This window comes from Atheta coriaria, unplaced genomic scaffold, assembly GCF_025399875.1.
Source record: "Atheta coriaria isolate IRGN ID8LTWV9N9 unplaced genomic scaffold, Caltech_Dcor_3.1 hic_scaffold_47_pilon, whole genome shotgun sequence".
NCBI lineage: Eukaryota > Metazoa > Arthropoda > Insecta > Coleoptera > Staphylinidae > Dalotia > Dalotia coriaria.
Genome location: NW_027045489.1, coordinates 142,928 through 169,314, shown reverse-complemented (window position 1 = coordinate 169,314; position 26,387 = coordinate 142,928). Strand labels below are relative to the sequence as shown.

Sequence of the window (26,387 nt, the reverse complement as noted above, 5' to 3'; positions counted from 1 at the left end):
ACATGTACCAAATATGTTGGTTATACAACCGTCATAAATCTATTCTGACCGATTAAGTTGCAGCGCGCCGACATTAGGAAACGGAAATTTTCGCATTTTCCCTCACGGCGTGTATGCATTCTAATTCGTATCTACATGTACAATTAGCACACGTGCTCCGTCCAACATAAATGAAACAAAAATCAATTTTGGTCGGAGTTTCCTTATTGTCTGTTTATATTAGTTACATAAGCAATTCCTCATTAGATTAACAACTAAATAACTTGTGATGCTTTTTATTTACGCACTGGTGGTTTGTTTTTTACGAAATAGCAAAGACAAGTCACAAGCGTAAGCAAGATCAAGGGAAAGTATCTATTCCTGGTAGAAGAGGTGCAGGGTAATCAACGTGACGTGAACTAACGAAGTGCCTAACTAGAATCAACTAACGAACCTCTCCTCCTTTGCGACATTCTGCGCTCACCAGGTGGATGCAGGAAAAACGCTATAAATGGAATACGCATTCGTTTGAGTTTATCAGTCGCTTGGTGGACGTCACAACAACCGCAACCCGAATTCTACTTCTATTTGAACAAGATGATTGCCTTCGTAAGTTAAAAATTTAAAATTGATAAAAAATGAGAAAATAATTTTGGTTTTTAGATTTATTTTGCAGTCATTGCGACATTCCTCACCGGAAACGCGCAAGGAGGCAGTTACCACGGTTTTCATCTTGGCGATTTCGATTCGGGTTTCCACGGCCATCATCTCAGCGTCGATCACCATGAAATCCACCATCATGAACCAGAAATACACCACGAAGAGAAAAAAGAAGAAAAACACGAGCCCGAGCCACACATTGAAGAACATCACGAGGAAGAAAAGAAAGAAGAAGACGAACATCATGTGAGTATACACATTTCCGGTTATGACGCGGTTCCACACCTAATGGCCGTCGTAAATATCGTGGTGCATTATGCCCTCTCATAAAATGCTGCGCCATTAATTTTAATGGCGTGATTTAAATTAATTCATTTGTCGCGCGCGTCGTATAAAGTCTCGTGACTGATTGTGATAATTTTGCGCCCTTTTCCCAGCCGGGCAAGAACTACCACTACGACTACTCGGTGCACGACCTGCACACGCACGACATTAAGACCCAATGGGAGACGAGTGACGGCGACACCGTCAAGGGCGAGTACACCGTTGTTGAACCGGACGGCAGCAGGCGCATCGTGCAATACACCGCCGACAAGCACAACGGCTTCAACGCCGTCGTCAAGAACGTCAAGCACGGATATTAATATTCTTCAAGGAGCCTACTCAACCCCCCATGACCCTCTCTTCTACACGTAAATTGATAGCGGAGATTAATGTAAACCATATATCATAATAAATTATTTTTCTACTATAAAATCCACACTTTTATATGATAAAAAATTGTTTGTAAAGCCGTTTCGGGCTGTAATTGCACTTAATCGCGTTATAGGTACCAAACCATGCAGATACCGGTTAGTAAAAGATTACAAAAATAAATCCACCGACTTTCAGGTGATTTTTGATGCGGTAGAGTTAATCAAAAAAAAGTTTCGCGTCTGCCGGTGATTCGCGTGTCATGATCCGACCACCGTTCCGCGCGTGTGTGCACCACCACATGGAGAACTTGGCAGCAACTCACCTTCATGCTAGGAAAGCCGATGCCGACGAGAAAGTTGGCGAGCCAGTTGACGAGGACAGCGATGGACATCGCCGCCGGTCGCGGCCCCTGTGAGAACAGCTCGGCGGTGATCATCCACGGAATGGAACCAGGTCCAACCGCGAAGAAGACGACGAAACTGAGAATGGACACCACCGATAGGTAGGACATCCAGTCGATCATTTCCTGCACGTAACCGAAAAACTCCTATCAGGCGGTAGAATGGCGTTCTTTCCCGACATCGGGAGGAGCGGACGCTCCGCAAGAGGATCGAGTAAATAAAAAATCATCTCAATTCGCAACTCATGGCCCCCCATCGTGAGCACATCAGTCTCAATGCTTTTTGGGCTCAGTTAGTGTTAGGCCATGTTTGTTAGTAGGCATGCAAACGTGAGATATCGCCAGTGAGCAATTAGTGAGTGAGAATATTTCGTGTAGTTTTGATGTGTCTTGACCGTGTCCGGTGGGTTGTTGAGTGAGTTCGAGTGAGAAGCAGTTTGGGTTATTTACAGCGTCCCTCCTCCAGCTTGTCAGGAAAGTCTTCGTACACAGAGAGGGGAGGATGAAGGAAGTCGTACAAAGCGGGGATTAAAAGCGGTGTGTTTGCTCAAAACAGAATAAAAATATTATATATATATATATATATATGCGTTGATTAAAAACGCATTAATAAATATTACGCTTCACCTCCCGGGGTGCTATTAATCATCCGGGTTTTGATTAAATTTTTCGTTTCACGTAATTTCAGTGACATTTTCCGCGGAAATTACGTGGAACGAAATTGAGCTCGCGCGCGCGCGACGAAAAACAAGTAAAACGTGTGTTCTCTGTATGCAAATTGCAAATAATAAGAAAACGTCATGCAAAGGATTGTCGGATTTTCTAGTCCTCTACCACCCGCGACGTAACTACCCCTGTAACGCCAGCGAACGCTCCTGTTTTCCCACATTACGCTCAACACGCGCTTGGGTAACTGGAATTTAACAAATCGATGCTACTTTTTGGGCGGCGTATTTTCACACAAAGAAATCGAGGAGCACTCACTTCGCGTACGTTCACATACAAACCTCCCCCTAAAATATTAGTCACAAACAAACACACTCACACACACGCGTGTATCCAGCTCGGCGCGGAGTCAAAGAGATGACGGCATTAAAACCGTAATCGGAAAATTGCACGCTTATGTACATAGTTGGCAAGATCTCTGTGACTCCGCCGCGAGCGGTAATATCAAAAGTCAAAAATTCATTTCATTACGATTGGTTCAGAGCGCACTCGACGTTGGAAAAGAGTGCATTAGTAAATTATGCTCTGGCTCTTGACGAGCCGGGCAAACCGCGAGCGTCGAGCGCCGCTGACTGACGACTTCTTTAGAAGAGTTTTTGCAGCCAGTCGGCTTTGTTCGAAACGTTAAAAGCATGTCGTGCGCGGTGCGCGCGTCTATCTTTGCTTTCTACGCGATTCGGTTAGTTGTCTTGCGTCGGGTGATGCTTGTTAGTCAGAGGTTGCACCGAATCGGAGAACGGGTGGGACTCACTTTTATCAAAAACGAGATCGTGATGAAGATCGAAAAGATGAACATCCCGCCGAGCCCGTAGAGGTGCAGCGTTCGTCGACCGGTGCGATCCATCAGCGGAATGGAGACGAGCGTCATGCCTACCATAATGGCACCGATGCCAATCGTTGCAAACTTGGCGCTTTCGTCCGTCAGTCCCGAACTGGCAAACAGGCTCGTTGAATAATAGAACACCTATAGGACCAAACAACAATCAACCAATCAGTTTGTTGCTATAGTGTTCTTGTTAATTGTAATTCAGTGAACTTACAGCATTAATTCCTGATAGTTGTTGACTCAATTGCATCACAACACCTATGACTAAAGGCGCCCTTAGTGTGGGTGAGCAGATGAGCTCCATCATGCTGATGGAAGCCTCCGCCTGCTGCGCACGTTCCTCAGCACGCATCTCCTCAATATCCTCCTCGACTTGATTGCTAGCACGCAACCTTCGTAGGGCTTTGCGTGCCTCTTCCTCCCATTGCTTAGTGATGAGCAGATAACGCGGACTCTCCGGGCAGATGGGCAGCAAGATGAGCTGAAGGAGCGCCGGGCAGATGGCGAGCCCCAGTAATAGTGGCCAACCCTCGTTGGTGCCCAGGAACTGCTCGATGCCGAGCACCTGCGAGAGTAGCAACCCTACAGTCACCGCCAGTTGGTTGACGGTGCCCAACCCGCCTCTGAGGTTCAGCGGCGCGATTTCGGATATATACATAGGTACTAGGGAAGTGTTTAGACCTACACATACAAAATACAAACAAAAACTTAGCAATTCTTTACTTTAGGTAAATGTATACACTTACCACAATTGACTCCGATTATAAATCTACCAATAAACAACATTTCGTACGAGTTGGTCACCTTGGTGAACCACATGAGGCAAGCCCCGCCGATGCCGAGCACGTTGTTGAGCAATAGGCCCCCTTTTCTGGAATTGTAGCAGTTGATTAGTGTGATTAGCGACACAACGTTGTGATTAGTTTGTAATGGAGTACCTTCCAAAACGGTTGGCCACCATGCCGCCACTGAAGCCGCCCAGCATACCGCCGATGGCAAATATCGATACGGCGAGTGAGTACAGCCGCTGGACCTCTTCATCAGCAAGATCCTCACCGTAGCGGGACTTGTACACGTCCTTCATGAAGTACTCGATGTTGCCCTCGGGCGCGTTGATTACACCCGTGTTGTATCCGAATTGCAGCATCCCCAGCACAGCAGCGAGGATCGCGTAAGAGAGAAAGAATGTTAAGCCCTGTAATCATCACCATATCACGTTGTATTAGTGGATATCGAATGATGGTTGTAGTTGTTGAGGACTATTCTATTATAGTAGGCATATTGTTTTATTTCGATTGAAAGCAACATTGACCTGCTCTAGAAGTCGTAGCTTCCGTCGGTGGGTGTGCTCCTCGAGTCGATCGACGTACTCGCGCAGCTCCTCGATCTCCTCCTTCACCTGCTGCACGGTGTCGAGTTCGTGCTTGATGGCGACCATGTCGCGCTTCACCTCGGAGACCTCCGACTGGCATGACTCCACCGACTTGGTGAGCTCCTGCAGCTGCGTGCGGATGTCGCAGAGGGCGACCGTCGTCTCGTAGTGGCGGTCGCCGCGCTGCAGCTCGTCCAGCTTCGCGCTCAGATTCATACTCATCACGCTCACCTGCTTCTGCAGACTGCGTACGCGGGAACACAAAGGTGCGCAAAAGTAGCACGCCGTTAGTCACTTTCACAGCCTGGGCTGTGCTTTTTTTGTTGTTTTTGTTCTTATAAATTCTTTCAAAAAGTGATGCGCAATATCCCAAACATGCTCATAGAAATCAAATCAAGTCAAAGAACGAACGAAACAACGAAAAATAATAAAACACTAAAGGTAAATAAATAATTTTCGCATCGAACGGTTTATTAATTGGATGTTTTTTTTTTCTGGTTAATTCTTTGGAATCATAATTACTGCAACTAAGGACGTAAGAGTCATGCATCGTAATACTCATTGTTGTTTCGGAATCGAATTGTACACAACGAAACATGTTTACAAATCATAAATAATAAGAACATCGTAATCATAATCATAAAATCCGTGCGCCAATGGGGGTTGGTCGAGATCCAATTAGTCGATAAACGATAAACGAACGCAATTATCAAACAATCCAGAACGGTTTGGTTGAGCATATTCAGGAATCTTCAATTTTCGACGCCTACCAATCGTATTCACCAAGAAATCATAAAGTAATCCAACTCAAAAATGATTTGATGTGATGATTAGAGATGAGAGAACACATAAGCACAAAGCCACATGCGGCACCCGCGCGGACATGATCCAAATCTCAGTTCAGACAGGTCCTCGCGGTGTGTAAGTATACAAAGCACTCTATAAAAACAGGGTCAACTGATAAACAAGCAGCTAATTAGCGGTATTCAATCCAACTCAAATAAACTCAAATCGTAAAAGCACTTAGGGTAGTATTTCAATACCTGGGTGGTAAGGATACCATGGCTGTGTTCCAAAACTATGCGTGGACACCGCGCCAGGTATCCCCCTCCTGGAATCTATGTGTGTGTGTTTCTTTGGAATCGCACACTTTGTTTCAGTCACTGAGTTAGATTTAGTTTCCGAATTTGTGCGCGGCGGAGTTTTGGTTTTTTTCTATTCAGCTAAATTTTCAATGGTGAAAAATGGGCGGCTTTGTGTGTTATTTACTTTTTTGGCTCTTTGTTTTTTTTTTTTGGTTTTTGTTTTGGATTAGCTCCGAGAACTTCAACTTTGTTTTAAAATGTTTTTTGTCCCTGAATATTCACGGTATACGCTTTAGTATACGCGCCCGTCGGCCGGAACAACAACGACGCCGATTCCACGTGACCATTGACAATCTCCACCTATAGTTCGGAAACACAGCCCAATGTCAAAATCAAAACGCTCTCTCATAAAATTCAAAGTCAAATTCACAACAACAGAAACTCAAAAACAACAATAAGTATTAATATGTATGCAGAACATAGGATAAAGATAACTTTTACGCTTTTTTGAAATTTTTAGTCAAAATTTTGGCGTGTGTTTTTGAGTATTTCGTAGTTTTTGTTTCTCATTGAATACACAAAAAGTATTTTGGTGTACAAGTAGTGTGAGTGTATTAATTTCAAGTGTGTAGTTAGCACTAACACATTGCTGCCGACTGAACAGGATCCAATCAATCGTGATTAAATTTATAAATCCGCCATTTTGATCTCCGCCATCTTAAAACTCGACGAGCAAAACTTCCATGCAAAATATGTATAAATATTGTAAACCATAACAAGGTGCTCTCAAAGCTATTGTTTAAAAATATTTAGTTTACATAACTTTAGAAACAACTCAACGTCGTAATCAAGCCTTTAACACAGTTAGTGATGATTTTCGATTAATGAAACGATGATAAAGACTTCATTTGAACGTTACAAATTGAACTGAAAGTGGTAAATGCATGGATCCTATTTAGTCCGCTAAGAAATCCTTGAAAACAAATGAAAATCGCAACATGTGCACTTTGGGCCCAGTGCACGCTATACCTGTGCATGGCGCCACGCTGCACCACCCAAAAAATCAAACAATGAGACATGATTCAAACGAAAAAAACGAAAAACAGAAATCAACGAGTAGAAATATATATATATATAGAGTCAATGTGCTAGTGTCTTATAAGTATGATGGTTTTATTGCAACACTAGCACCTGCGGTTTTTTGACTTGTTTCCGTCACAACTTTCATTGCAAGTACTAGGAATGTAGCGTTGTATGATGAATAATGATGATAATGATAAAAAGATGATGGAATGATTGAATGGTTCGTTCAATGATCTCTTTTTGGCAACTATTGCAAGACACATACCTGATAAGTAGATCTCTGAGTGAGGCTTCATCATCCACTTGTATTTCTTTCTTCGTCTCATCACGCGCGCGTCGTCGCGGGCCTGAGTGGATGCTGCGGCGCGAGGTCAGCTTGAGGGTTCCCTGAGCCTCAGCGGGCTCGACGTCGGAGCCCAGCTCATATTCCTCCACCTCGACTACCTCTGCGTAAACTGCTTCCAAAGGTGCACAAATTCCAACGTTAATAACATAAGCACTATTTTTGTACAATATTTTGAAGAAAAAAAGACAGGTATCCAACAAAAAGTGCGTTTGCAAAAAACGATGATGATAATCTGATGAGGACATGATGGAAGCGAAGCCGCCGGACGGAAATCAAAATCGGGAAATATGAGTACCCAAAGGATATCCGGGAAGTTGAATAAATATGTCCCAGAACGGAACCGAATGAACCGAAATGGATGAGCGCGGAAATGCAAAATATTACGACCGTGCCCAACGGAGTTGCCTGCCTGTTGGTTCGCTGGCTGCAGTGCATCCTGCGTTTTCGATCGAATTACGCCGCCTCCCGCCGGACTCGGCTGGCCGCGCACACCTAGCCAAATTGTATCGCGCCTCGGCTCGTCCTTGATTAATGATTCACGCCTTTAATGGCCCCCGCGTCTAACCAACGGCCATTAATGATAATTAAGTGCTTCGGGCTGCGAACGGTGCGAACAAGATTCCCGGCCTGGATAACGAACGCTCGCACCCCACCTAGATTAGTATTTTGTGTCCAATTTACATCATTCTGAGACAAGCGTGGATCACGTGGATTTTTGCGCCGTGCGTGCGTCCAGACGTCACAAGGGTGAAAGAGAGAGTGTCTGTGGTTTAGTGGCGATGTTGAGCGTACCTTCGAGCGTCTCTTGTATATTGATCGAGAGCAGGCATGACTTTTTGGTTTTCGGCTTCCGGTCTGGCTCGCTGACGGCGGCGTTGTCCATTCGATTTGAGGAGCGCGGAGCATGGAGCGGTAGGATGATGATGAAGAGAAGAAGGTGGGTGTGAGGCGAGCCGAAAGAAATATGTACCTGTATGTTGGGAGCCAGTAGTGGTGGTGGTGAGTGTGTCGACGGACTCGCTGGTCGCCGGATGATAGTGATCTAGCCGCCGCTGACCGTTCGAATGTCTCATATGTCGTCCGCTCGTGCCAGCAGCCTGATGCCCACCCTTACTTTACCCAACTGTGGACAGTCATTAACAGAATACACAAAAATTATTAAGTTTCATCCACAAATTCCCACAAAAATCAACTCAAAGAGAAAAACTGAAATAAAAACATGCAAAAAATATCGAAATAAAACAATATGCAAACATAAACTTAATTAAAGAATATTACCTACCTTCAATTTAAACAGATCCATTTCTAAGGTGTGATTTTGGTCCCGTTTATTTTCGTTCGCGTCGTTTTCATAGAAAAATGACCTGAAACAAAATAATAGAATTTTAAAACAGATGTAACTCTAGAGAATGTATATGATAACATGGTACTCGTCACTATTGCGTGGTGGTGGGCGAATAACATGTTAAAATAGTTAACAATTAGCGCCGGAACTAACGTGGTGCAATTGGTAACATATGGGGCGGCGTCAACGCGTCACGCCGCAAATCCAGTAAATTCGAAAGCAAAACACTTCAAAAAGCCAGCCACTGCCGCCGCCCCCAACAAGCCAAACGCATATGTGTTCATCAAACGCGCACTCTCGCGCGAGTGCAGTTAATTGCAGGTGTTGCGGCTGTCAGCGCGTCATAGAAACATCGCCACCCCACACAGCGCCACCTACACACTCACAAATAATGTGCTGCTGCTCGCCGAGGACGTGCTCGAAAACAAATTAACGATGTTGCATTGCAGCGTGTCCTGTCGCTTTGCAATTACGATTACAATTTGCGTCCAGTACGATTATCGCCGATTCGGATACAAATCATGTGTGTGTGTACATGTATGCCTAGTTGCAGTGTGCACACTCCTTGCATGTCAAACGCGTCGTAATTAATTCTATTGTCTGTGAGGTCGGGTTGTTTTGTCTGCGCGCGGCTCGATATCGACAGCAATGGAAGTTGGAAAAGTCATTTTTGTGCTAACTGCTCGTTTGGTCGCACTCGGGCGCTCGCGCGCGCGCCAACGATAAAAGGTAATCAGTTAAAGGGTGCTCTTGCACACTCCACCGATACTACAACTGCAAGTGGTTTCAGCTGGAAATTACATTTCAGTATAGTATAGTTGGCGCTATTGTGACTAGTCGATCGTAACTAATTATTGTAATCATTGGCGCCCGCCTTGCAACGGACAGGTAATTATTTAGGCACAATGTGTTACTATACCAGACGCAATCAGGGACAATTAGACGAAATTTACATCAATTTGTTTTACACCCCAACATCAAAATCAATCAATCACATTGGTAACGCATCCAAATTATAATGTATAACTACCTACCACTACCTACCCTGGAGATGTGAAGATGAAAAATATCTTTGACTTTCCGACAGGAAATAATTCAATTTAAATTGGTGCCTGCCCCTATGAGACCACCGAAATCGTAAAATTTCCACCGCGCAGCAAAATAAATTTGCGGAAACTGTCGAGACGAGACTGTATAAGAAGAAAGCGTTTGCGAAAAGAATGTTTTAACGCTTCATCGCCGACACCTACAGGCCTCTATACAGTAAGAGTAGTACAGTGTACCCTCAGCACGTTTGCTTTGCTTCTGCTGGTTTCTGGCAGCAGGCGGCAGGGACACACAAAGGAACGACTTATCTTTTCGCCACCGAACCAACACACTCGACAAACGCGCGACGTCGCGCCCGGAAGTTCTTCCGCAAACATCCCTCTCTGCGCGAGCGCGCACGCGGAGAGAAAAGACCGGGGAATATTTAAATTTTATGCATCTTCGCGAACCGCCAAACGCAGGCGAGCGGCCCGAAACGTCTGTTCTGCAGGTTACATTACAAGGCGATATAAAATGTGCCCGCAATAACAGAATAAGAGAAAAAAGCAAAACGCAAAGGAACGCGACATCTTTACCGCAGTAACGAAACGCAAACGCTCAACGCTTACACCGGCAGTACCGGTTCACATTTAAATATGTGGTATGCGTATTTACAACGCGAAGATAAAAACATGATGCACGCAGCCATCCAGTAGCTCGTACATAAGAAATATCGACGCGAAAAAATATTTTGCTTTCTATTCCGAGAGTTTGTATATCATTTAAAATGATTTATTTCGTTAGAAAAACAATTTTTTCAAGATTGAAATAATATTTTATTGCCGAGGCAGTACATTTTCAACATTAATTTAAGAACATAACATTAAACAAAGTACAGAATGTAATTTTAAGACTAAAACAACACTGCTAATATGGTAATTATTCACAATTATTCCACGAATTATAATAATTAGCACACAGCGCACAACAATGCAGCTAATGTAATAATGACGCCGCCACCGCACCACGTGACTAGCACAATTGAAAGTGAAACCACGCGGTTTTTACGGACATAAAGAAAAAAACAAAACGATTAAAATTAAAATTAAACAGCTCGTTGCGTAAATGTTCATACTTTTGCCTACAACACAATAAACTCAGCTGGATTACACGCCAAGGCCGATAAGGTTTACGATTTATTTACGTTTTAATCGTCCGAATTCCTCAACAAGTGCAGACTAATAAACGTATTCGTAAATATTTGGTAATACGCATACAAGTTGCAAATGAAATACATACCAGTCGGTCTATTTTAAAATTTTAATCACTGGTGACACATACAACGTGATAGAATAGATAAAATTATATTAACGCCACATATCACTGTTGTTGAAAGTTTTATAAGTTATAACAAACACAAAAATGTAAAAACTGTTAAATAGTTGCAATAAGTATTTGCAGATTTCTCTAAGTTTCACTTCTCACTGTTTTATTCACGATTCGCGATGCTTGTTCAATATCACCTCGCCGACTGTCTAGACTGTCTCAACTGCAGGAACTTAAATGTGGCACGCTCGTTGACGATAACAACCATGACAACTGACAACACAATATGGATGAGTATACAACTGCAGTGTACGCGGTTAGCAGTGGAAGGAGTAAGTTGTTAGTAGAAGAGTAGCCGTTTTACTGGTCTAGTCCGGTCCGGTCAGGTGATCTTGACAGTACTGACCTACTAACTGCTTTTATTTTTACTTGTGATTTTTGAAATTGACGTAAAGCAAGATAACGTACTGGGTTATAATCATTATTATCATTTGGAAATGTTTGGACATTCTCGACATTCTTCGACAGCGTGTCTACAAAACAGATAACACTTTAGGCGGTGCAATTTTTAAAAGTGGTTTTTGTTTGTTTTTGTAAAAGCAAGACGAAGAAGAAAAAAAAATGCAAATCAAAATGTTATGATAAAACTAGCTGGAGGAGTTGAGTTTTCAACGAGGGCACCTCGGAGCCCTCTAATCGAGTGTGCGCTTCGATTTTTATCGACCTAAAGAGCCACTCGAGCTGCTTTCCTACTCCAAGCAGCTTTTCCGTGCTCTTCTGCTTCTGGTACTTCTGGTCCTTTTGAGTACCTACAGCTCGGTGCGCTCTGTACGCGCTCATAATTCTAATGGAAACGTTGCGTTCCACGCTTCCACCAGCCGTCCCCACCTCCGTTAATATCGTAAACTTTGTCGCTGCACGGGAACGCAGTCGGAATTCGAAAGAAACGGCTTGTCGTCGCCGTAATACTTTAAATCACGCCCGCCGCCGCCACCACTGCCTTCGTCGTCGTCGTCGTCGTCGCACTCGTTCGGAAAGTTCGGCAAACATCTCCTGGGACTTTAGCGTTTTTGCTTGCCTTATCGCTCTCCCACTTCTTAACTTTATTTAAAAAGTCTGCACGAACAGCAGGAGGGGTAAAACAGGAAGAACGGAAACTCGCGCGCGTTTGTGAAACTCTCTAAATGAATCACTTAAAAGTCTTAATTAATAAAATACTTAATAAATACTTTTTCGGCGCCATTTTTAAGTTTTCTACCGTACAACTTCCAACTTTTAACTTATGACGTTCATTAATAAAGTTTCGGTGCAATTAATTATGTTTTCTTTTATATCATGAGCAGTAAAGGAAAATTTCATAACCTAGACAGTAAAGAATTTAAGAAATTATAAAAATGTATCGATTGCAAAGCAATATTGCAGAAAATTTTTATTTTTTGTAAGTGTAGATGAAATTTGTGTGAATTTTCGTTTGATTTAAATTTGTTGAATATTCAGTTTTCAATCTTAGAGTAGCTGTTGCTTAGCAGGCGCACAACGCGACACAGTAAATTTATTTATGTAAATACCGATTATGCAAATCCTCGATATAACTCGAGGCGTTTGCCCGGATACTACCCTCGGATAGTTAGTTGTATTTTTCAAGCTTTCGATGCGAAGCACTGCGAAAGCTGCGCAGAGTGTGGGGGCGGCTAACAACGTGGCAACAAAGAAGCTTCCGACACTTTATCAATTGCGCTCGCAGCCGACGCCGGCAATGAATCTTACGGGGAATCTTAGCGAGGCAAAAAGGCTTTAAACGCCTTAAACGCTTTAAAGGAGTAGGTAATACTTTAAATTCCTGTTTTTACCGTCACGCTGTCTGCTTTGCACCCAACTGCAATTAATTGCCACACTCTGTATAGTAATTACAGCCACAATTGAAATAATACGCCGTAATACTCAGCAATGAAGCGATAAGAAACATGAAGAAATATAACACAATAAACTTATGTTTACTGCACGAGTGTTTTGGTTGTGAATTGAAAACTCGATGCATATTTTCTATTTTCACGTCGTAGATTTACGAATGTATATTTTTTGTTTCGATGGCTTACGTTAGTTCTTGCATTTGTGATTTTTATATGTCGCACACAAAACAAAAGCGCAGGCGACACGAAAGTGGGCAACAACATGAAACGCCCTCGAAACTATAGAATAAACTTCCCCTGCGGGCCGACGACGTTTACGACGAACGCGAATTCGTTCACCCACCACGACGAGTTTGTTAAACTCGTCCGCAAACCAAATTAAAGATAAATATATTTCGTGACGAGCTCGTACGCTAGAAACTTCTCAGGCAACACACACAACACGCGCGCATAACCTCACATACTCATACGCAAACTTGTAGTAGTCAGTTGTAAGTCGTAACCAAATCGAACGTTGAACAATAGTATACACACTACACACATTATAGTAACATATTGAAACAGTGGAAAAAATGTCCGTGTAGAGTTTGAAGCATGTAAATGTTACGCGCGCACGAAGGGCAAACACAAACAAAACCATCAACAACAATCATCAACAATGAGTGGTGTAACCGCCTCCTCTCCTTCCAATTCGAGACGTGAAGAAAAGAAAAGAAAGCAAAGTGGTTGAAAGCGTTGTAGAAGAACACACAGGAAGCGCCACTCCACTTGCTGGAAATGCCCGAAAATGACGCTTTAAGAACAATGGCGAACAAATTTTCGTATTTCCTATTGCTGCGTGGAAGTAATACGTGGTTATGTTGAAGGTAAAGTTAAAATGTGCATTTTGATTAAATCCTGTTAACACCAATTGCGAGAATTTCAAATATTCGCCGTTGCAAATTGAAAATTTGCCATCGTGTCCAACTGGTGAAACTTGTTCTCCTTCGCCTGGTTGTGTGCACTATTAGCAGCGCGGTTCTGAAACTCGCCGCTACAACCTAATCGCAAATGGGGTTCTCGACCAGAGGATGAACATCTGTATTAGGCATTACGGCGCTAATAGCTGCCCGGTTGAAACAAGCCCCCGAATAACGCCGTCTTGCCGCCGCCAACCACCCATTCCTCCACCCGACAACCTCCCTACCACCACCCTTTGCGAGTATTTAGCGCGCAGAAAGTGGACGGAGGAAAATCTCTTTGTCCGATATCAGCGCCCGAAGCGAACTTTGTGCGTAATCTAGCTGTGCGAGTACATAAATTACAATAAAGCGTCGGTATTTAATCGATACGCGGCGTCGCTTGTTTCGCCCTTAAATACATCGCGATACACAATAGGCAAACGGTAATAAATAATCGTAAATCGTCGCCGGGCTGCTGAAATAGGATGTCAAATAAATTTTATTTCGTACATCTATTTTTTTCTTCATGCTTTTGTAAATTAGGTGGAGACAAGTTGGGAACAAGTCATTCGGAAATTAAGGGCTGATCCTTTGATGAAATTTGCTCCCACTTTTGCCTCCCCGCCGATGGAAGGATGAGGTCACGTAAATAAATTTGATGTAACGTATCACTTTCGTTTGATGTGTTTTTCGAGCACAGAAGGTTTTTTTTTTCTCCGCCCGTCCGCGAACTTTTGACTTGTCCATCAACTGTCAACCGACATAACCTCTTCGCCAAAGTTGATGTGATATCCAATATAACCTAAGTTATTAACTCTTCGATGACTCCATTATCAAATGATTTCAAACGTGAAATTCACGTTTGTGGAAAGAAAGGGGGCATTATCTCTCGGCGAGTACTTTTGAATGAAATAGCTGAGAGAAGGTGGGGTGGCAAACTTGTAACCTGGTAGCTGGAAGAGGGCCGTGTGGAAGAATGTTTCGCGGTTACGCATATAGTGTTCGTAAATATTAGGTCGACAGGTGAAAATGCACGTGCAGACGCTGTGGATGTTAACGAGGGCTGGAAACACAGCGGCGGCGGCGGTGGCGGCGGCATCGGGGTGGGGTCGGTCGCCGCGCCGGGCTCTCTCTCGCCGGGGCGCCCGCGCCGGCAGATCAATAGTCTGTGCCAGCAGCACCACTAACACGCTGACACACACCGCCGCCGCCGCCGCCGCCCGCACACGAAAACGCCACTTACGGCGCGGCGGCGAGGGCGGCGAAGCGTGCGTGTCGGTGTGTCTGTATGAGTAAATGTGTGCGAAACGACTCGCGGCTCGAAAACGAAACCGAGGAGCAAATCCAAGCAAACGCCGCCGCCGCCACCGTCGTCGGCGCTTTTTCTTTACCAGGCGTTTCAGGCGTCGTCGACACTGACATTGAGAAAATTAACAAGTCTTTAACCGCCATATACAATAAAGTATAGCACTCGCATATTTTTCAGAAATTCACTCAAATATATAAATGTTCGCCGAATTTTCAACTTTGATGAACATTCATTAGCACAATGTGGATGGCAAACACGGATAACACCTGTCCCAATTCCCGCTGAAAAGTTTCGCTCTATTATCCGAAACTCGCACGTCGAACACGCGCTCGGCGACCATGTTCGCCCATTCGCAAAACGCACACCGAGGGCAGCGTATAACGCACGACAACAACATTTGTTCGCCGCATTTCCCGTCTGCATTCACAACTTTTACTCGCATAACCTAAACTACCAGCTACTCTCCACCAGAGTACACGTATAATAAACTAGGTTAGGTTGGCATGAGTGTTTAGCAGTGGTGCAAAAGAAATATCCTATAAATGGAATATTGCGTGCGTCACGTAGCTACGTGTTGGGGTGGTGGCGGCGCGGGGGGTGGCACGGCCCGAAACCGAACACACAACTTGCCCAACTCTCCCAACATATTAACTACCCAGGTATGGGGTGGTATAGACTTATTTTCTCTACGCGTACGATGTGCACATATTAATGACGAAGGGTGCATTTTTGAGTTAACCTACACTTAGAAAATATTACGCGTACACGACACCACAACTTTCTTGCGGGGTGTATACACGTTATTAAACTCTCATAACTTGTTATTCCATCAAAACATGTTTTCGTCCGAACGGGGCTGGTCACAAAACTCTATCAAACTCAGTTTATGTGTATGATTTTATTATAGTTTTTGAGACCCGAGAGCGGTAAATCACTTAACCTCAAATTAGAGTTAATACAGCTGCCTAACTTACCAAAAGCGTGTATCTCGCCGAACGCACACGAGGTGAGTGTGTCGCCACTGTCGCCGTCTTCTATCCCGATCTGCAAACAGAGAACAGCACCACATTAATGCTGATTAAAGTCATATTGATGTCAGAGTGGCCGTAATGCATGCAGGCATTGTTCGCGGCGGCGGCGGAGCTCCTAAGTGAGTTATTATAAGATTCGCGTCCATGAATAATATTCGCGCGCGGATGCATATTCATCGCGTCATAAATAAACTTGCGCTTGGGCACACACGCCGTCTGGAGGCGGCGGTGGTGGCGGCAGCGTGTATCTGGAGTGTGTGTACGACTACGCGCGACACGCTCGAGGGATGATGTCACGCCGCGGCGCAAGCATGTTTACCATGCATACAATGGGATAGCGGGTAGTTTCAAGACGCAGATAGTTTACATGTATGCACCCTTCGTCTGGATGGTGAGTTTCTGTGTTGAAAAAGTTATAAAATTTTGTGCTCCAACATTATCGCAAGAGATTTACTTTATGCCGCCGTTAATAAAGCGAGCACGCTATGAAAACACGCGTTATATGAGCATGAATAGTGATATAGACAACAAAGGTTGATAAGCAAAATTAAATTTTTGCGCACGGTTGCCATGACAGCGGGATGAAATTAGCAACGTGTTTGTTTACGCTGAAACAAAAGCAAAAGCGGTAGGTGGTGGCAGGTGGTGGCTCTGTGAAGCAGATGATGGTGGTTCTTTTACAGCTCCGTTTTGTGCTCCCCGGCCATCATCACGACATTCTCCGCTGCGCGTCGACGGTTTTTATTTGTCTCCGGCAGCTAAGCGCACTCTGGATGCACAAAGCATCCTGAATCTAGCCATCCAGCGTCTTTCTTTGGTTTAAACAAAGAAAACGCCAGCGAGGCGCTAGAAGACTGGAAAAAAACACTCGCCTCGAGGAAGACTAGCTGTCCTGACGACGACGGCTACTTTCTTTTGTGTTTCCCCAGCGTTGCGACGCCGCACTGCCGCCAGGATTAAGAAAATAACGCCCTTTAATTATCGAATGCACGTCTTCGTCGCTCCAGCAACTATTTTGTGCTTTTCCGCACGATTTTTGCCAATTTTAAGCAGAAAAAAAGTGAAAAAAAATGTTGAGATGAAAACAAAACACGCGCTAAGGCTGACGCCCTAAACTCGTGATGCCATTGCTGACGTCATAGTCACCCCGGCAACCACGGAGGCAACTATCTCACGCTATGACGTCATGCCTCGCAGGCGCGAGGCGGCACGGGCGGCACTTTATGGTCCAGATTGCAACCCTACGTAACCCAGTTAACCTACATACTGCACAAACACACCGCAGTGCAAACACTGCCAACAAACTTTACAAAAAACTATATAATTGCCATATTTAGCCATGATTTGTTTTATATATTCAAAGTCTAACTGATACGCTCTGTATACTAAAAACCTTGGTGTATGTTCGGTTGCCAATAGTAAGGCGTCAATGTTCGTTACAAATCGAGTTAACCTCATTGTTTGAACGCAAAACACAAACAAAAGTTGATATGTAATTGTCAGGCTTGTCAGTTTGGATGAAGGTACAGCAAAATTAATTCCCAGCAGAGCGTAAAAGCAAAGCTGTCGGAAAAGTGCAAAAATTCCAAGTCGAAGATGTCACAAAAGTTTACGAACGCCATGAACACCGCCGAGCCATATCACGAGTCGTTCACGCGGCGAAATACGACTTCGAAATCGAAGGTGATGCGGGACACCTCAAGCAGGGTACTAAGAATGCGTGATCCGGGCTCCAAAGGCGACTCTCATGTGAGGAAAGAGGTTTATGCAACTATAGATTCTCCAGAATTTTCAATCAGGACAAAACCTAAAAGTGGTCAATTAAATACTGAACTAGCACAGGGAGAGACTTGGGGAGGCATCTTAAGAGCCCAATCAAGCAATGAGAACATGTCAGGTTTTAGTAAGTTTGATCCGCTGAGAACTATTCATTTTCTTGGAAAAGAGTTAAAGTCTCAGTTAAAAGATGCTGTACCATGTAAGATACTGCTAGTTTATTGCTGCTGTCAAATTTAATGCGGGCAATATTTTAGATAATTCAACTATTCTTGATGTGATATGTGAGATGGAAAGTGCTTTAAAGAGAATTCCACATGATATTCAGCTTATTGCTGATACAGCTGTGAAAAAACAGGAGGGAAGACAATCAAGACAGTCTCATAAAGAGAAAATTGTATATTTTATTTTCATTGAATGAATAATTTTGTAATAAATTTTAACATGTTTGTTATCTTTAGAAAACGAAATCAGAAGCTTGTCAAACACCAAGCATGTGGTATTTGGAACCAGTCAGATTACAACAACACCTTGAGGAGAGCTCGGAAAAAATCGAAAAAGCATGCCAACAAATGGAGATACTCTGCTCTAAGCTTAAAACAGAAAAAGAGAACGTAGAAGTGCAATTGAAGATTGAACAAGAGAGCACTAAAGTTTTGAAGCACCAAGTCGAAGAGTACAAAGTTAAGGTGCGTCAAACTGCCGATTGATTTCCAGCTAAATAATTGATGTGTTGTGCTGTTTTTGCAGTTGCAGGGAGTGAGCAGCCTAGCCGAATCGTTAAAGAGCCAAAACAGCACGCTGAAGGCCGACGTGGAGCGGCAGCGCTTGCAGCTTGCATCAGTCACCAACGAAACCCCCGCGATGGGCGAATTGAAATTGTTTATTCAGGACCTAGAGCGCGCCAAGGCGGACACCGATTCTGAGAACGCCCGTTTACAGCGTGAGGTACGACTCGCCCAGATCGAGAATGAGAAGTATGAGGCGATCCTGCAGGCGCGCGACACGCAAGTCAAAGAAATCCGCTACGAGATGACCCAGTTGCAGGAAGTTGTCCACGAGCAGCTGCTTGATTTTCAAAATGTGAGCACGTCTGATGAGGCGACCGTCTCACATTCCCTTACAAATATCCAAGAAGGTACGACAAATAGATTTCCAACTTTTTATTTTTTCAATTTTGCTTTGAAACGATATTTTCATGATTTTAGAAGTTAATAGCGGTACATTTGTGTCGCCTAACAACGAACCGATAAAGAAATTGTTTAACAATCGACGCGGCCGTAATCAATACGACGACGGTGATGCACATTCGGCTGGTGCGACTTCACCGGATCACCTGGCTGAGATGCAAGATCTACACCTCGACGTCGACAGTTTCAAGCTGCGACATGTAAGTGCGCCCTGACATCACCCCACACATCCGATTAATTTATGCCCCGTAAAGGTGTATAAAATCCCCATTCCCGGCGTGGCTCAGACGAGCAAGTGTCTCGATTTACCAACGAAAAATCCAGCGAATATTAAACGGCAAACAATTGAAAATGCTGGATTATGATTATTCAATTTTAATTATACATTAACTGACAATCGTTTTTGCAATCGTGGCGTTTTTGTTTTTCTTTTTATTTGATTGTTGGTAATGCGGTAAATTTAAGTTACCTCGTCTGTGCAAGTTGTTGGCCTCGCTGCATCGCCCGCAAATCCTGCGCTTCGCCGATGACCGCCCGCCTCACATTTCGCACCCGCACGCACTAGTGCACCACCGACTCGCCGTGGATGAAAGTCGTCCGGTGCAGGGCTGGCCGCTCGCTGTGGTGGTGACGCCCCAACTCGGTCTGCTGGCCTGCTGGCCCGCTGCTGCTGCTGCTCGGCCTGCGGGGGGAACGCACACGCACACGGGACGACGGCACACAGGGCACTCAGGTACGAGCGGGCTGTGGCTCGAGCGGCACTGCGCGCCGCCCGCAATCGATAGCGCCGGCCGCCGCCGGGGTGCACGCGGCGCGCGTGAGGCGGCACGCCGTCGCACCCCGTTTCGGGCGCCGCCACCCGCTCCGCTTTCTGTTAACCCCCAGATGGCGCCAATTACCTCAACCCTAGAGTAAATCCTTTACAGGCATAAAAGGATTCTGGCTGAAATTCGTAAAGCATGGCTGGTTGTGTTAAACTAGACAACCAGAGATGCATCAGTTGGATTCGCTTGTTTGGGCGCCATATTTGCATTTGGTTCTTCGGATCGGAGAAGAGGGTAAGAATAAACAAACAAGTTACATTTTATATAACACTTCATTATTTACACAGTTATGTATAAAATAAATCGGTTAAAGCACATAACTAGCTGATTATGTGCACGATAATATCACATATTTTGGATATTTCACGTTTTGGTATACGTTTTGTTACCAAATCAAGTATTGCATCATAATTGATTATCAATCGGCGAGCACGACATTGATAGCATCAATATGATAAAAGTAAAATCGTACTGCATCATTAAGAGTCGAACGTAAAAAACACTATTGTCAAAGGTCCGTTAATAAGTACATACTCGAAATCAACATAATTGAGCAACTTACGTAAGCGTGAAGTAAAAGTGATTTAAGTAATTAATTTCATTCTAAGTTATTGCGGCCCGTATTTAGAGAGATTGAGATTCGGAGACTTGTTGTTGATTTGTTTTTGGCAAATGTTAGCCTATAAATTACATAAGACACTAAAGCTCACTTCCCGCATGCCTTGGTTTGCCATTCTTGTTTAGTACTCTATAGCGTGTGTGTACCCTTGAACACATCGTAAGGTAGTCTTTTTTTCTTGGTATAAATATATAAATATCAAAACTTAACAATGGTAATACTTTTTTTGGACGTCACAGCCTACCCTAAGTTTTATATTTTTTTAGTCTGCCCATTCATTTCTTAGTTTACCCAGTGTGCTCATCCTAATAGTATTCCTCATTTGCTTCCATGTTAGCCAACAGCACCTTCTTTTCATCTTTCTTGGGTTGGAAGTTTCTTGGTTCAAAACAAGGCTGTGACAGAAATTTAAATTAATATTTTATCATTATGATAGAGGCAATCAACTTACCGTTTCGCAGATGTTCATGTTACAACAGTCCTCAATTGTGATTTCGCATTGTGCAACTTGTGGTCGGTAGGTGAGTGGCGTGACATTTTTATTCACTACAACGCGCTTTTTAATCCTCGGGCGAAGCCTTTTCATCTTACATACGTAGACCACCAAGGATATTGTTATCACCATAGTTAAAATGTTGCTACACATCAGTGCGATGGTATACGGATGATTTGTTACCAATGTATCAATATCATTGAAAACCGTAGACGATTGCGTTCTATTTGCTCCTTCTATGCTCATATAGCTTAAATCTGAACATCTGCAATAATTTTTTAAATTAATTTTCATATTACAACGAAAATGATAGAAATTACCTGCACAAGAATGACCTATCTTCATGTACCACCAAATGCTCACTTGTATTGGCACACAGTGCCTTGCAAACCTCCAAGTTACTAACTGGTACAACTGTCTCGCATCTCTCACCACTGAAACCCTTCGGGCAAGTACAAACAACATTTTCTGCCACATGACAAACGCCACCATTCAAACATAAATTGTCACAAGGGGCTTTCTCACATTGAATACCAGTATATCCGAGATTGCAAGCACACTGTGCTTTACCATCCGAATCCACGCTGCACTTACCATTCAGGCAGTAATTGTAACAAACATCCACCTCACACTGCTCGCCTGTGTAACCAGGTAAACAACTGCAAGTGCAGTTGGCTGCTTGCGTGCCATGCACGCATATCGGGCAGGTCTTGTTTTCGTTCTCTGCGTATCGTGTGTAACCATTGTTAAGTTTCTCGTTCTCTTTTGCTTGGTGTCTTTGCTTAATCATAACAGCGAGTTTCTCGCAGTTTGGCTCTTCGGGGAATCCCACGAATCGCGACAAGATGCCGTTCGGTTGTCGCGTGAACGTATGGATGTGTTCTGGGGCTTCACTGCTATACTTCGGCATCCGCCACAGTGCGTTGTCATTGATATCCGTCCAGTAGACATAGTCTCTGTCGACCGTGAGTCCGAACGGCTTCTGGTGCGTGCCCTCGATGTGCAATCGGCGATCGTGTCCGTTTAAGTCGATACTCTCGATTCTGTAGTAGATGCCCGCCATCATATCAGTCCAGTAGAGACGTTGCTCCAGCTGGTCAATTACAATCGCCGTGGGGGTTATCACGTCTGTTACCAGGACCTTTCGGTGTGTGCCCATTATCGTCGCCTTTTCTATTGTTGGAGTGTTTGTGTTTGCATTCGTCCAGTAAATCATTCTGAAAATCAATTTATCATCAAAAATCTGTCTTTGAGGTTTAAATAATGGTTAAATTACCTTTTACAACTATCAATAGCCAAATCCTGTGGTTTTTGATCCTGGAAGTCAAATAGCGTATCGTACTGGTTTGATTCAAACGACCTATTCTCATTCAAAATGTTTAAAAGTTTGTAGTTGATGCTTTTGTTCGTGGCGTCCGTCCAGTAAACCATTTCCGCCAATGGATCAACCGCAATTCCTTGAATGTCATCTTTAAGATCTTCCACAACCGGAACTACTTGCATTGAACTAGGATCCAACACGTAGATGGTATCGTTATCATTGTGGCGATTTCCAACAATAAACAGATTCTTTTGATTCAAATATGTCACTGCTTTGATATCGCTGAAGATGTCTGTTATCGATCTGATCAGCTTGCCCTTGTTGTTCAGCAGTTGAATCTCATTGTCCAGTGTTACCGCGACATCTGCGAACAAAACGATTGCGTAATTTAAATGAATTGCAGACATTTAATCGTTGTTGATTAAATCATTGAGTGTAGTGTTGTGTTTGATAACAATCATCAATTTTTGGCAATCTACAATTGAAGTGATTTGATGTGAGTAATTCGAATCGTTGGAGGGAGTCGGGAAACGCGCGTCGTGCGAACGGTCACGTACGCAGGACATTCGAGAGTCCTGGTATCCTATAAAACGCAATACGATCGTCGATATCGCTGTGTCAGACGCTGCGCGCGCGTTTTACGTTGCAAGTTACTTAAGCAAGAATAATAATTGGCTTTTAAAGCGAAACTTGTCGGCAAGCGTATTTTTTAACGACGAGTAATTAATTTGTTTCCAGGACTATAGGACTATTGTTTTCATTTAAAGAGAATGCGATAGGTTAAGTTACATGATAATTAATAATAAGTTTTTATCATGTTTTTGAAATATGTTGACCTTTTTGACCACACGCGATGACCACAGGCAAGAAAATACGTAGTTTGTGATAAGTATGTTTACCAAATAACCAAGTGGTTACTTGGTTAAATAATTGGTAAATGTTTATAGTTTGTGCGGTTTTTCTACGACGCGTTGCGAGAGGAAAAATATCTCATATTAAATGAACTTTTATCTCTGAACGTGAGACAGCACGCCGACAAAATGGACTAAATGCGCAGTCATCTGCTTTTTTGCGAGTCTGAGCGATGATATATTATAATAACTTAATTTGATTCAATTTAAACCTGTGATTACTTGTTTATTTCCGTCCAATTTATATTTACGTCGCAGAACATTAAAAAAGTTGTTTTGTAAATAGCATCACCATACGTAATAAACGCGATCTCATAATAGTTAATCAGGAATTTTATGAAGTGCTTTATCAATATGAAATGATAATCATAATCAAAAAATATTACGCGTTTGGTAATTTTCAAACGTCATCGACTTACCTTTGATACTCAATCAAAATATTTCTATAAGCAAACAAAAAGAAACACAAATAATACATCTAATAACAAAAAACAACATAATTATGCACATATAAATAATATAATTTAACAAAATTATACAAGCGGGACTTTTTAAATCCGTAAATAAATATTGTTGTCTCAAAAAAATTATATGAAGCAATTCTATTAATATTTAAGTACATTTATGACATTGGAAGACAGTAAAGAAACAAATGAACAAATTCGCTACAATTATTTTCAATGTGAATCGTGTCGCAAAACCATCAAGAACACAAGCATTTCTTCAATGAAAGCAATTACCGCGTGATAATCGCGATTAATAACATGGCTAATAAAATTGCAACTTGATTAATTCGCACAATATTAGACGTAGAACAAAAACGCGAAATAAAAATCGTTACGAGGTCAATGCGCGTTCGCGCGCAACAGGCAACGGCGAGAAATGTTTCGGAAGGAAGTGACAGTTCAATTTTTTTCATATTCTGTATCATTATTAACAACAATAAATTATTGTTAAAGTAATATTGTTTCGATTCGCTGACTTCGAGTGAGTAATCATACCGTGTTGCATGCATATCATTGACCATCATTAATTAAATTAAGTGTAAAAGTTGAAACAACCTTGATATTGATTAGTTATTTTGATTTATTTATTATTAATTGATAATTAAATTGTACTTCCTTCTTCCGAAATATTAATTTAAAATACAATAAACGTATTGCTTATTATCCAATTTAGGAATCCTGTCATTGTTGAAGTAGAACGTATTTATTTGCGTTGTTAAACATTTGCAAATTTTTCATAATCAACTCACGGAGCCCGCGGCAATGAATAGATATGAATACGTGACGTTGGTATAACGTATAGAAAAAAAGGTGTGAATTAGTGTTTGTGTGTTGATTCTCGGTTTAAAATGATTTAAATTGAGACGGAGAAGAATATAAAGTGGACTTTCCGTTTTCGTAATTAAAAATTCCATTAATTACAACAAAAAAGTGCCTTTTTAAAAGTTTTTTCTCACCTTGAAAAAGTATTTCAATGCCTACAATGCATGCACTTATTATTATTTATCCAGAAACTAATTTTATATTGACTTTTTGTTTGTTTCCGCAAATTTCCAAATTATTTGGTTTTTCCTTAAGTGGAAGCATTTTATTCACATAAAATTGGTTTAAACCAATTAATCACAAATAAAATGCATTGATTTAATAATTACTAGGCGTAAAATTCAATGCTTCTCTTGTAATATAAGAAATTCCGTATAAACTCTTATAAAATTCCTAGAACAATAGTGAATATCGTATCATATCAGTGAATTTATCGCATTATAGCATTAAAAAGTCCATTAATGATGACAACGACAAAAATTAATGCACGCTCACATCGCGGCCGTAAATTAATATGCATTAGCAACAACAATTCTATTGATGGAATATAATTGTAATCGTATTTACATTTACCTTTTACGCGTAATGTCATCCATTCCATCCAATACGGCGTAAATAAAGCAAACTACGCAATTTTGATTAGGACATTGCGGAAATTCAAAAAGCTAATCCATTGATTATCAATTATGCATGCTATCAACATTTTAATTGACGATAATGATAGTTAATCGGATTAATCATGGGTAATTATGTAATCAGTCAAAACGCGTTTATGTAATGGAAGTGTAACGATGATCTAAATATGCTCATCGCGTTTTTTTTGGGCTGACACAATACTATATCTCGTGACCGGTCTAATTTCAATTTTTCCGACCGAATTTTCCTCAATGTCACACCGACACGTTATATAACGACGACTTTTCGGCGTCTGGCTGTTTTTCAATAATTTTTCCAACACATCGACGGATATTATTAGCTTTTCAGGCAAACATTGCGTGCAATCGCTCACGTAATTATTATCACTCGTTAAAATTTGCGCATTGCAAACATCCGCAAATAAATTCATTCAACACTTCGATTTTTGATGTTCGTGCGGAACACGAGGCGACCAACGGTGTTAGAAGTGCGTTAGGTAATAAGTACGACAGAGATAAAAGAGACCACGAGGTTCGTGGGCCCGGTCTACGTGACGACTTGACGTCGTACTATGGATGGCGTTATACCGGCGCTTAAAAAGGCGCTCTTTCTCTTTTTTACTGTAATTTTATATCCGTACGCGCAACAGAGGACGTAGTTATAAATTTAAGTAGATTTTTTATTTATATATTTACAGGTTTTAACAGTTAACTTACCCCAAGTAAGAATTTCCTCCGGTTTTTCTGTGCCAGTTGCCGAAACCACGTAAACGCAGAATAGGAGGCATGTCGCGTTGATTAGTTTAAACATTTTCGGGCACATTGCTGTTTTTTGATGGTGTTCGGTCCAAAAGAAAAAACTAACGCAAAGAAAAGCGTTCCGCCGGTTTGTTCACTCAGGGGAGCGAAAGGCGGCAATGGGCGGCACGGCACGTTCCTGCCCACACGATGGTCACACGCGCACTGAGTGAACGTGTGCGATTGGCGTTTGTCTTCTACTCGTGTCTGGTGCGCGTGTTTTGCAAAACCGAATATACCCGAAGCGTACGATAGAAACCATTAATCACGCCCCATCCTTTTATGACATTGATTTTAGCTATAGTGTTATCTCTGTTACACTTGTACAGTGGCTTCGGACAAGTTCGGTTGATTAATTTTTGGAAAGTTTTGAAATTTTTGCACTAACTAAGTTTGCATGTGTAAAGAATCGTATACTAAACGGTGCTTAG

The 26,387-nt window shown here is 42.5% G+C and overlaps 4 protein-coding genes across 18 annotated transcripts in view; 2 read left to right on the top strand and 2 right to left on the bottom strand.

The window, feature by feature from the left end:
• Glut1 (Glucose transporter 1) overlaps positions 1 to 19,797 on the bottom strand; it is a 29,738-nt gene extending 9,941 nt beyond the window's left edge. For 2 of the 14 annotated variants that reach the window (XM_065316347.1, XM_065316349.1), the window contains exons 1-11: positions 19,497 to 19,794; positions 16,005 to 16,074; positions 8,456 to 8,537; positions 8,144 to 8,296; positions 7,093 to 7,285; positions 4,600 to 4,903; positions 4,226 to 4,482; positions 4,034 to 4,158; positions 3,502 to 3,968; positions 3,213 to 3,425; positions 1,658 to 1,861 (exon numbers count right to left, since the gene is read on the bottom strand). In XM_065316347.1, the coding sequence (XP_065172419.1) occupies positions 1,658 to 1,861; positions 3,213 to 3,425; positions 3,502 to 3,968; positions 4,034 to 4,158; positions 4,226 to 4,482; positions 4,600 to 4,903; positions 7,093 to 7,285; positions 8,144 to 8,246 (1,866 nt within the window). In that variant the 5' untranslated portion in view covers positions 8,247 to 8,296; positions 8,456 to 8,537; positions 16,005 to 16,074; positions 19,497 to 19,794. Of the gene's footprint in view, positions 1 to 1,657; positions 1,883 to 3,212; positions 3,426 to 3,501; positions 3,969 to 4,033; positions 4,159 to 4,225; positions 4,483 to 4,599; positions 4,904 to 5,702; positions 7,064 to 7,092; positions 7,286 to 8,143; positions 8,297 to 8,455; positions 8,538 to 16,004; positions 16,075 to 19,496 lie in introns of those variants that run through there. The other 12 variants (XM_065316355.1, XM_065316352.1, XR_010550610.1 and 9 more) reach the window with 11 other exon arrangements.
• On the top strand, positions 533 to 1,354 carry LOC135802733 (adult-specific cuticular protein ACP-22-like). Its single transcript, XM_065316360.1, has 3 exons — positions 533 to 588; positions 643 to 885; positions 1,077 to 1,354. Exons 1-3 carry the CDS (start codon positions 577 to 579, stop codon positions 1,281 to 1,283), a joined length of 462 nt encoding a protein of 153 aa, XP_065172432.1. The 5' UTR covers positions 533 to 576; the 3' UTR covers positions 1,284 to 1,354.
• Positions 17,503 to 19,436, top strand: LOC135802732 (unconventional myosin-XVIIIa-like). The gene is made up of 6 exons (XM_065316359.1): positions 17,503 to 18,039; positions 18,095 to 18,234; positions 18,299 to 18,526; positions 18,588 to 18,975; positions 19,046 to 19,227; positions 19,282 to 19,436. Exons 1-6 carry the CDS (start codon positions 17,658 to 17,660, stop codon positions 19,390 to 19,392), a joined length of 1,431 nt encoding a protein of 476 aa, XP_065172431.1. The 5' UTR covers positions 17,503 to 17,657; the 3' UTR covers positions 19,393 to 19,436.
• Positions 19,798 to 20,104: 307 nt separating the features above from the next.
• Positions 20,105 to 26,144, bottom strand: cue (Protein cueball). 2 transcript variants are annotated; one of them, XM_065316358.1, is made up of 6 exons: positions 25,876 to 26,144; positions 23,615 to 23,638; positions 22,240 to 22,648; positions 21,284 to 22,180; positions 20,922 to 21,228; positions 20,105 to 20,865 (listed from the first exon to the last, which is right to left on the bottom strand). In XM_065316358.1, exons 3-6 carry the CDS (start codon positions 22,464 to 22,466, stop codon positions 20,776 to 20,778), a joined length of 1,521 nt encoding a protein of 506 aa, XP_065172430.1. In that variant the 5' UTR covers positions 22,467 to 22,648; positions 23,615 to 23,638; positions 25,876 to 26,144; the 3' UTR covers positions 20,105 to 20,775. The 2 variants fall into 2 exon arrangements, with proteins under 2 accessions (XP_065172430.1, XP_065172429.1); XM_065316357.1 differs by lacking the exon at positions 23,615 to 23,638.
• Positions 26,145 to 26,387: the final 243 nt, after the last annotated feature.

What these genes read in the sequence shown, in the direction of transcription:
- LOC135802733 (XM_065316360.1), top strand. An exon ending in AAGAAGAAGACGAACATCAT is followed by an intron (nt 886 to 1,076) that starts GTGAGTATACAC and finishes CCCTTTTCCCAG; the next exon opens with CCGGGCAAGAACTACCACTA.
- LOC135802732 (XM_065316359.1), top strand. Translation starts at nt 17,658, where the DNA reads ATGTCACAAAAGTTTACGAACGCCATGAACACCGCCGAGCCATATCAC. An exon ending in AGTCTCATAAAGAGAAAATT is followed by an intron (nt 18,235 to 18,298) that starts GTATATTTTATT and finishes TGTTATCTTTAG; the next exon opens with AAAACGAAATCAGAAGCTTG. An exon ending in CCTTACAAATATCCAAGAAG is followed by an intron (nt 18,976 to 19,045) that starts GTACGACAAATA and finishes TCATGATTTTAG; the next exon opens with AAGTTAATAGCGGTACATTT.
- cue (XM_065316357.1), bottom strand. Translation starts at nt 25,981, where the DNA reads ATGTGCCCGAAAATGTTTAAACTAATCAACGCGACATGCCTCCTATTC. An exon ending in GCTATTGATAGTTGTAAAAG is followed by an intron (nt 22,181 to 22,239) that starts GTAATTTAACCA and finishes ATTGATTTTCAG; the next exon opens with AATGATTTACTGGACGAATG. An exon ending in ACATGAACATCTGCGAAACG is followed by an intron (nt 20,866 to 20,921) that starts GTAAGTTGATTG and finishes TTTCTGTCACAG; the next exon opens with CCTTGTTTTGAACCAAGAAA.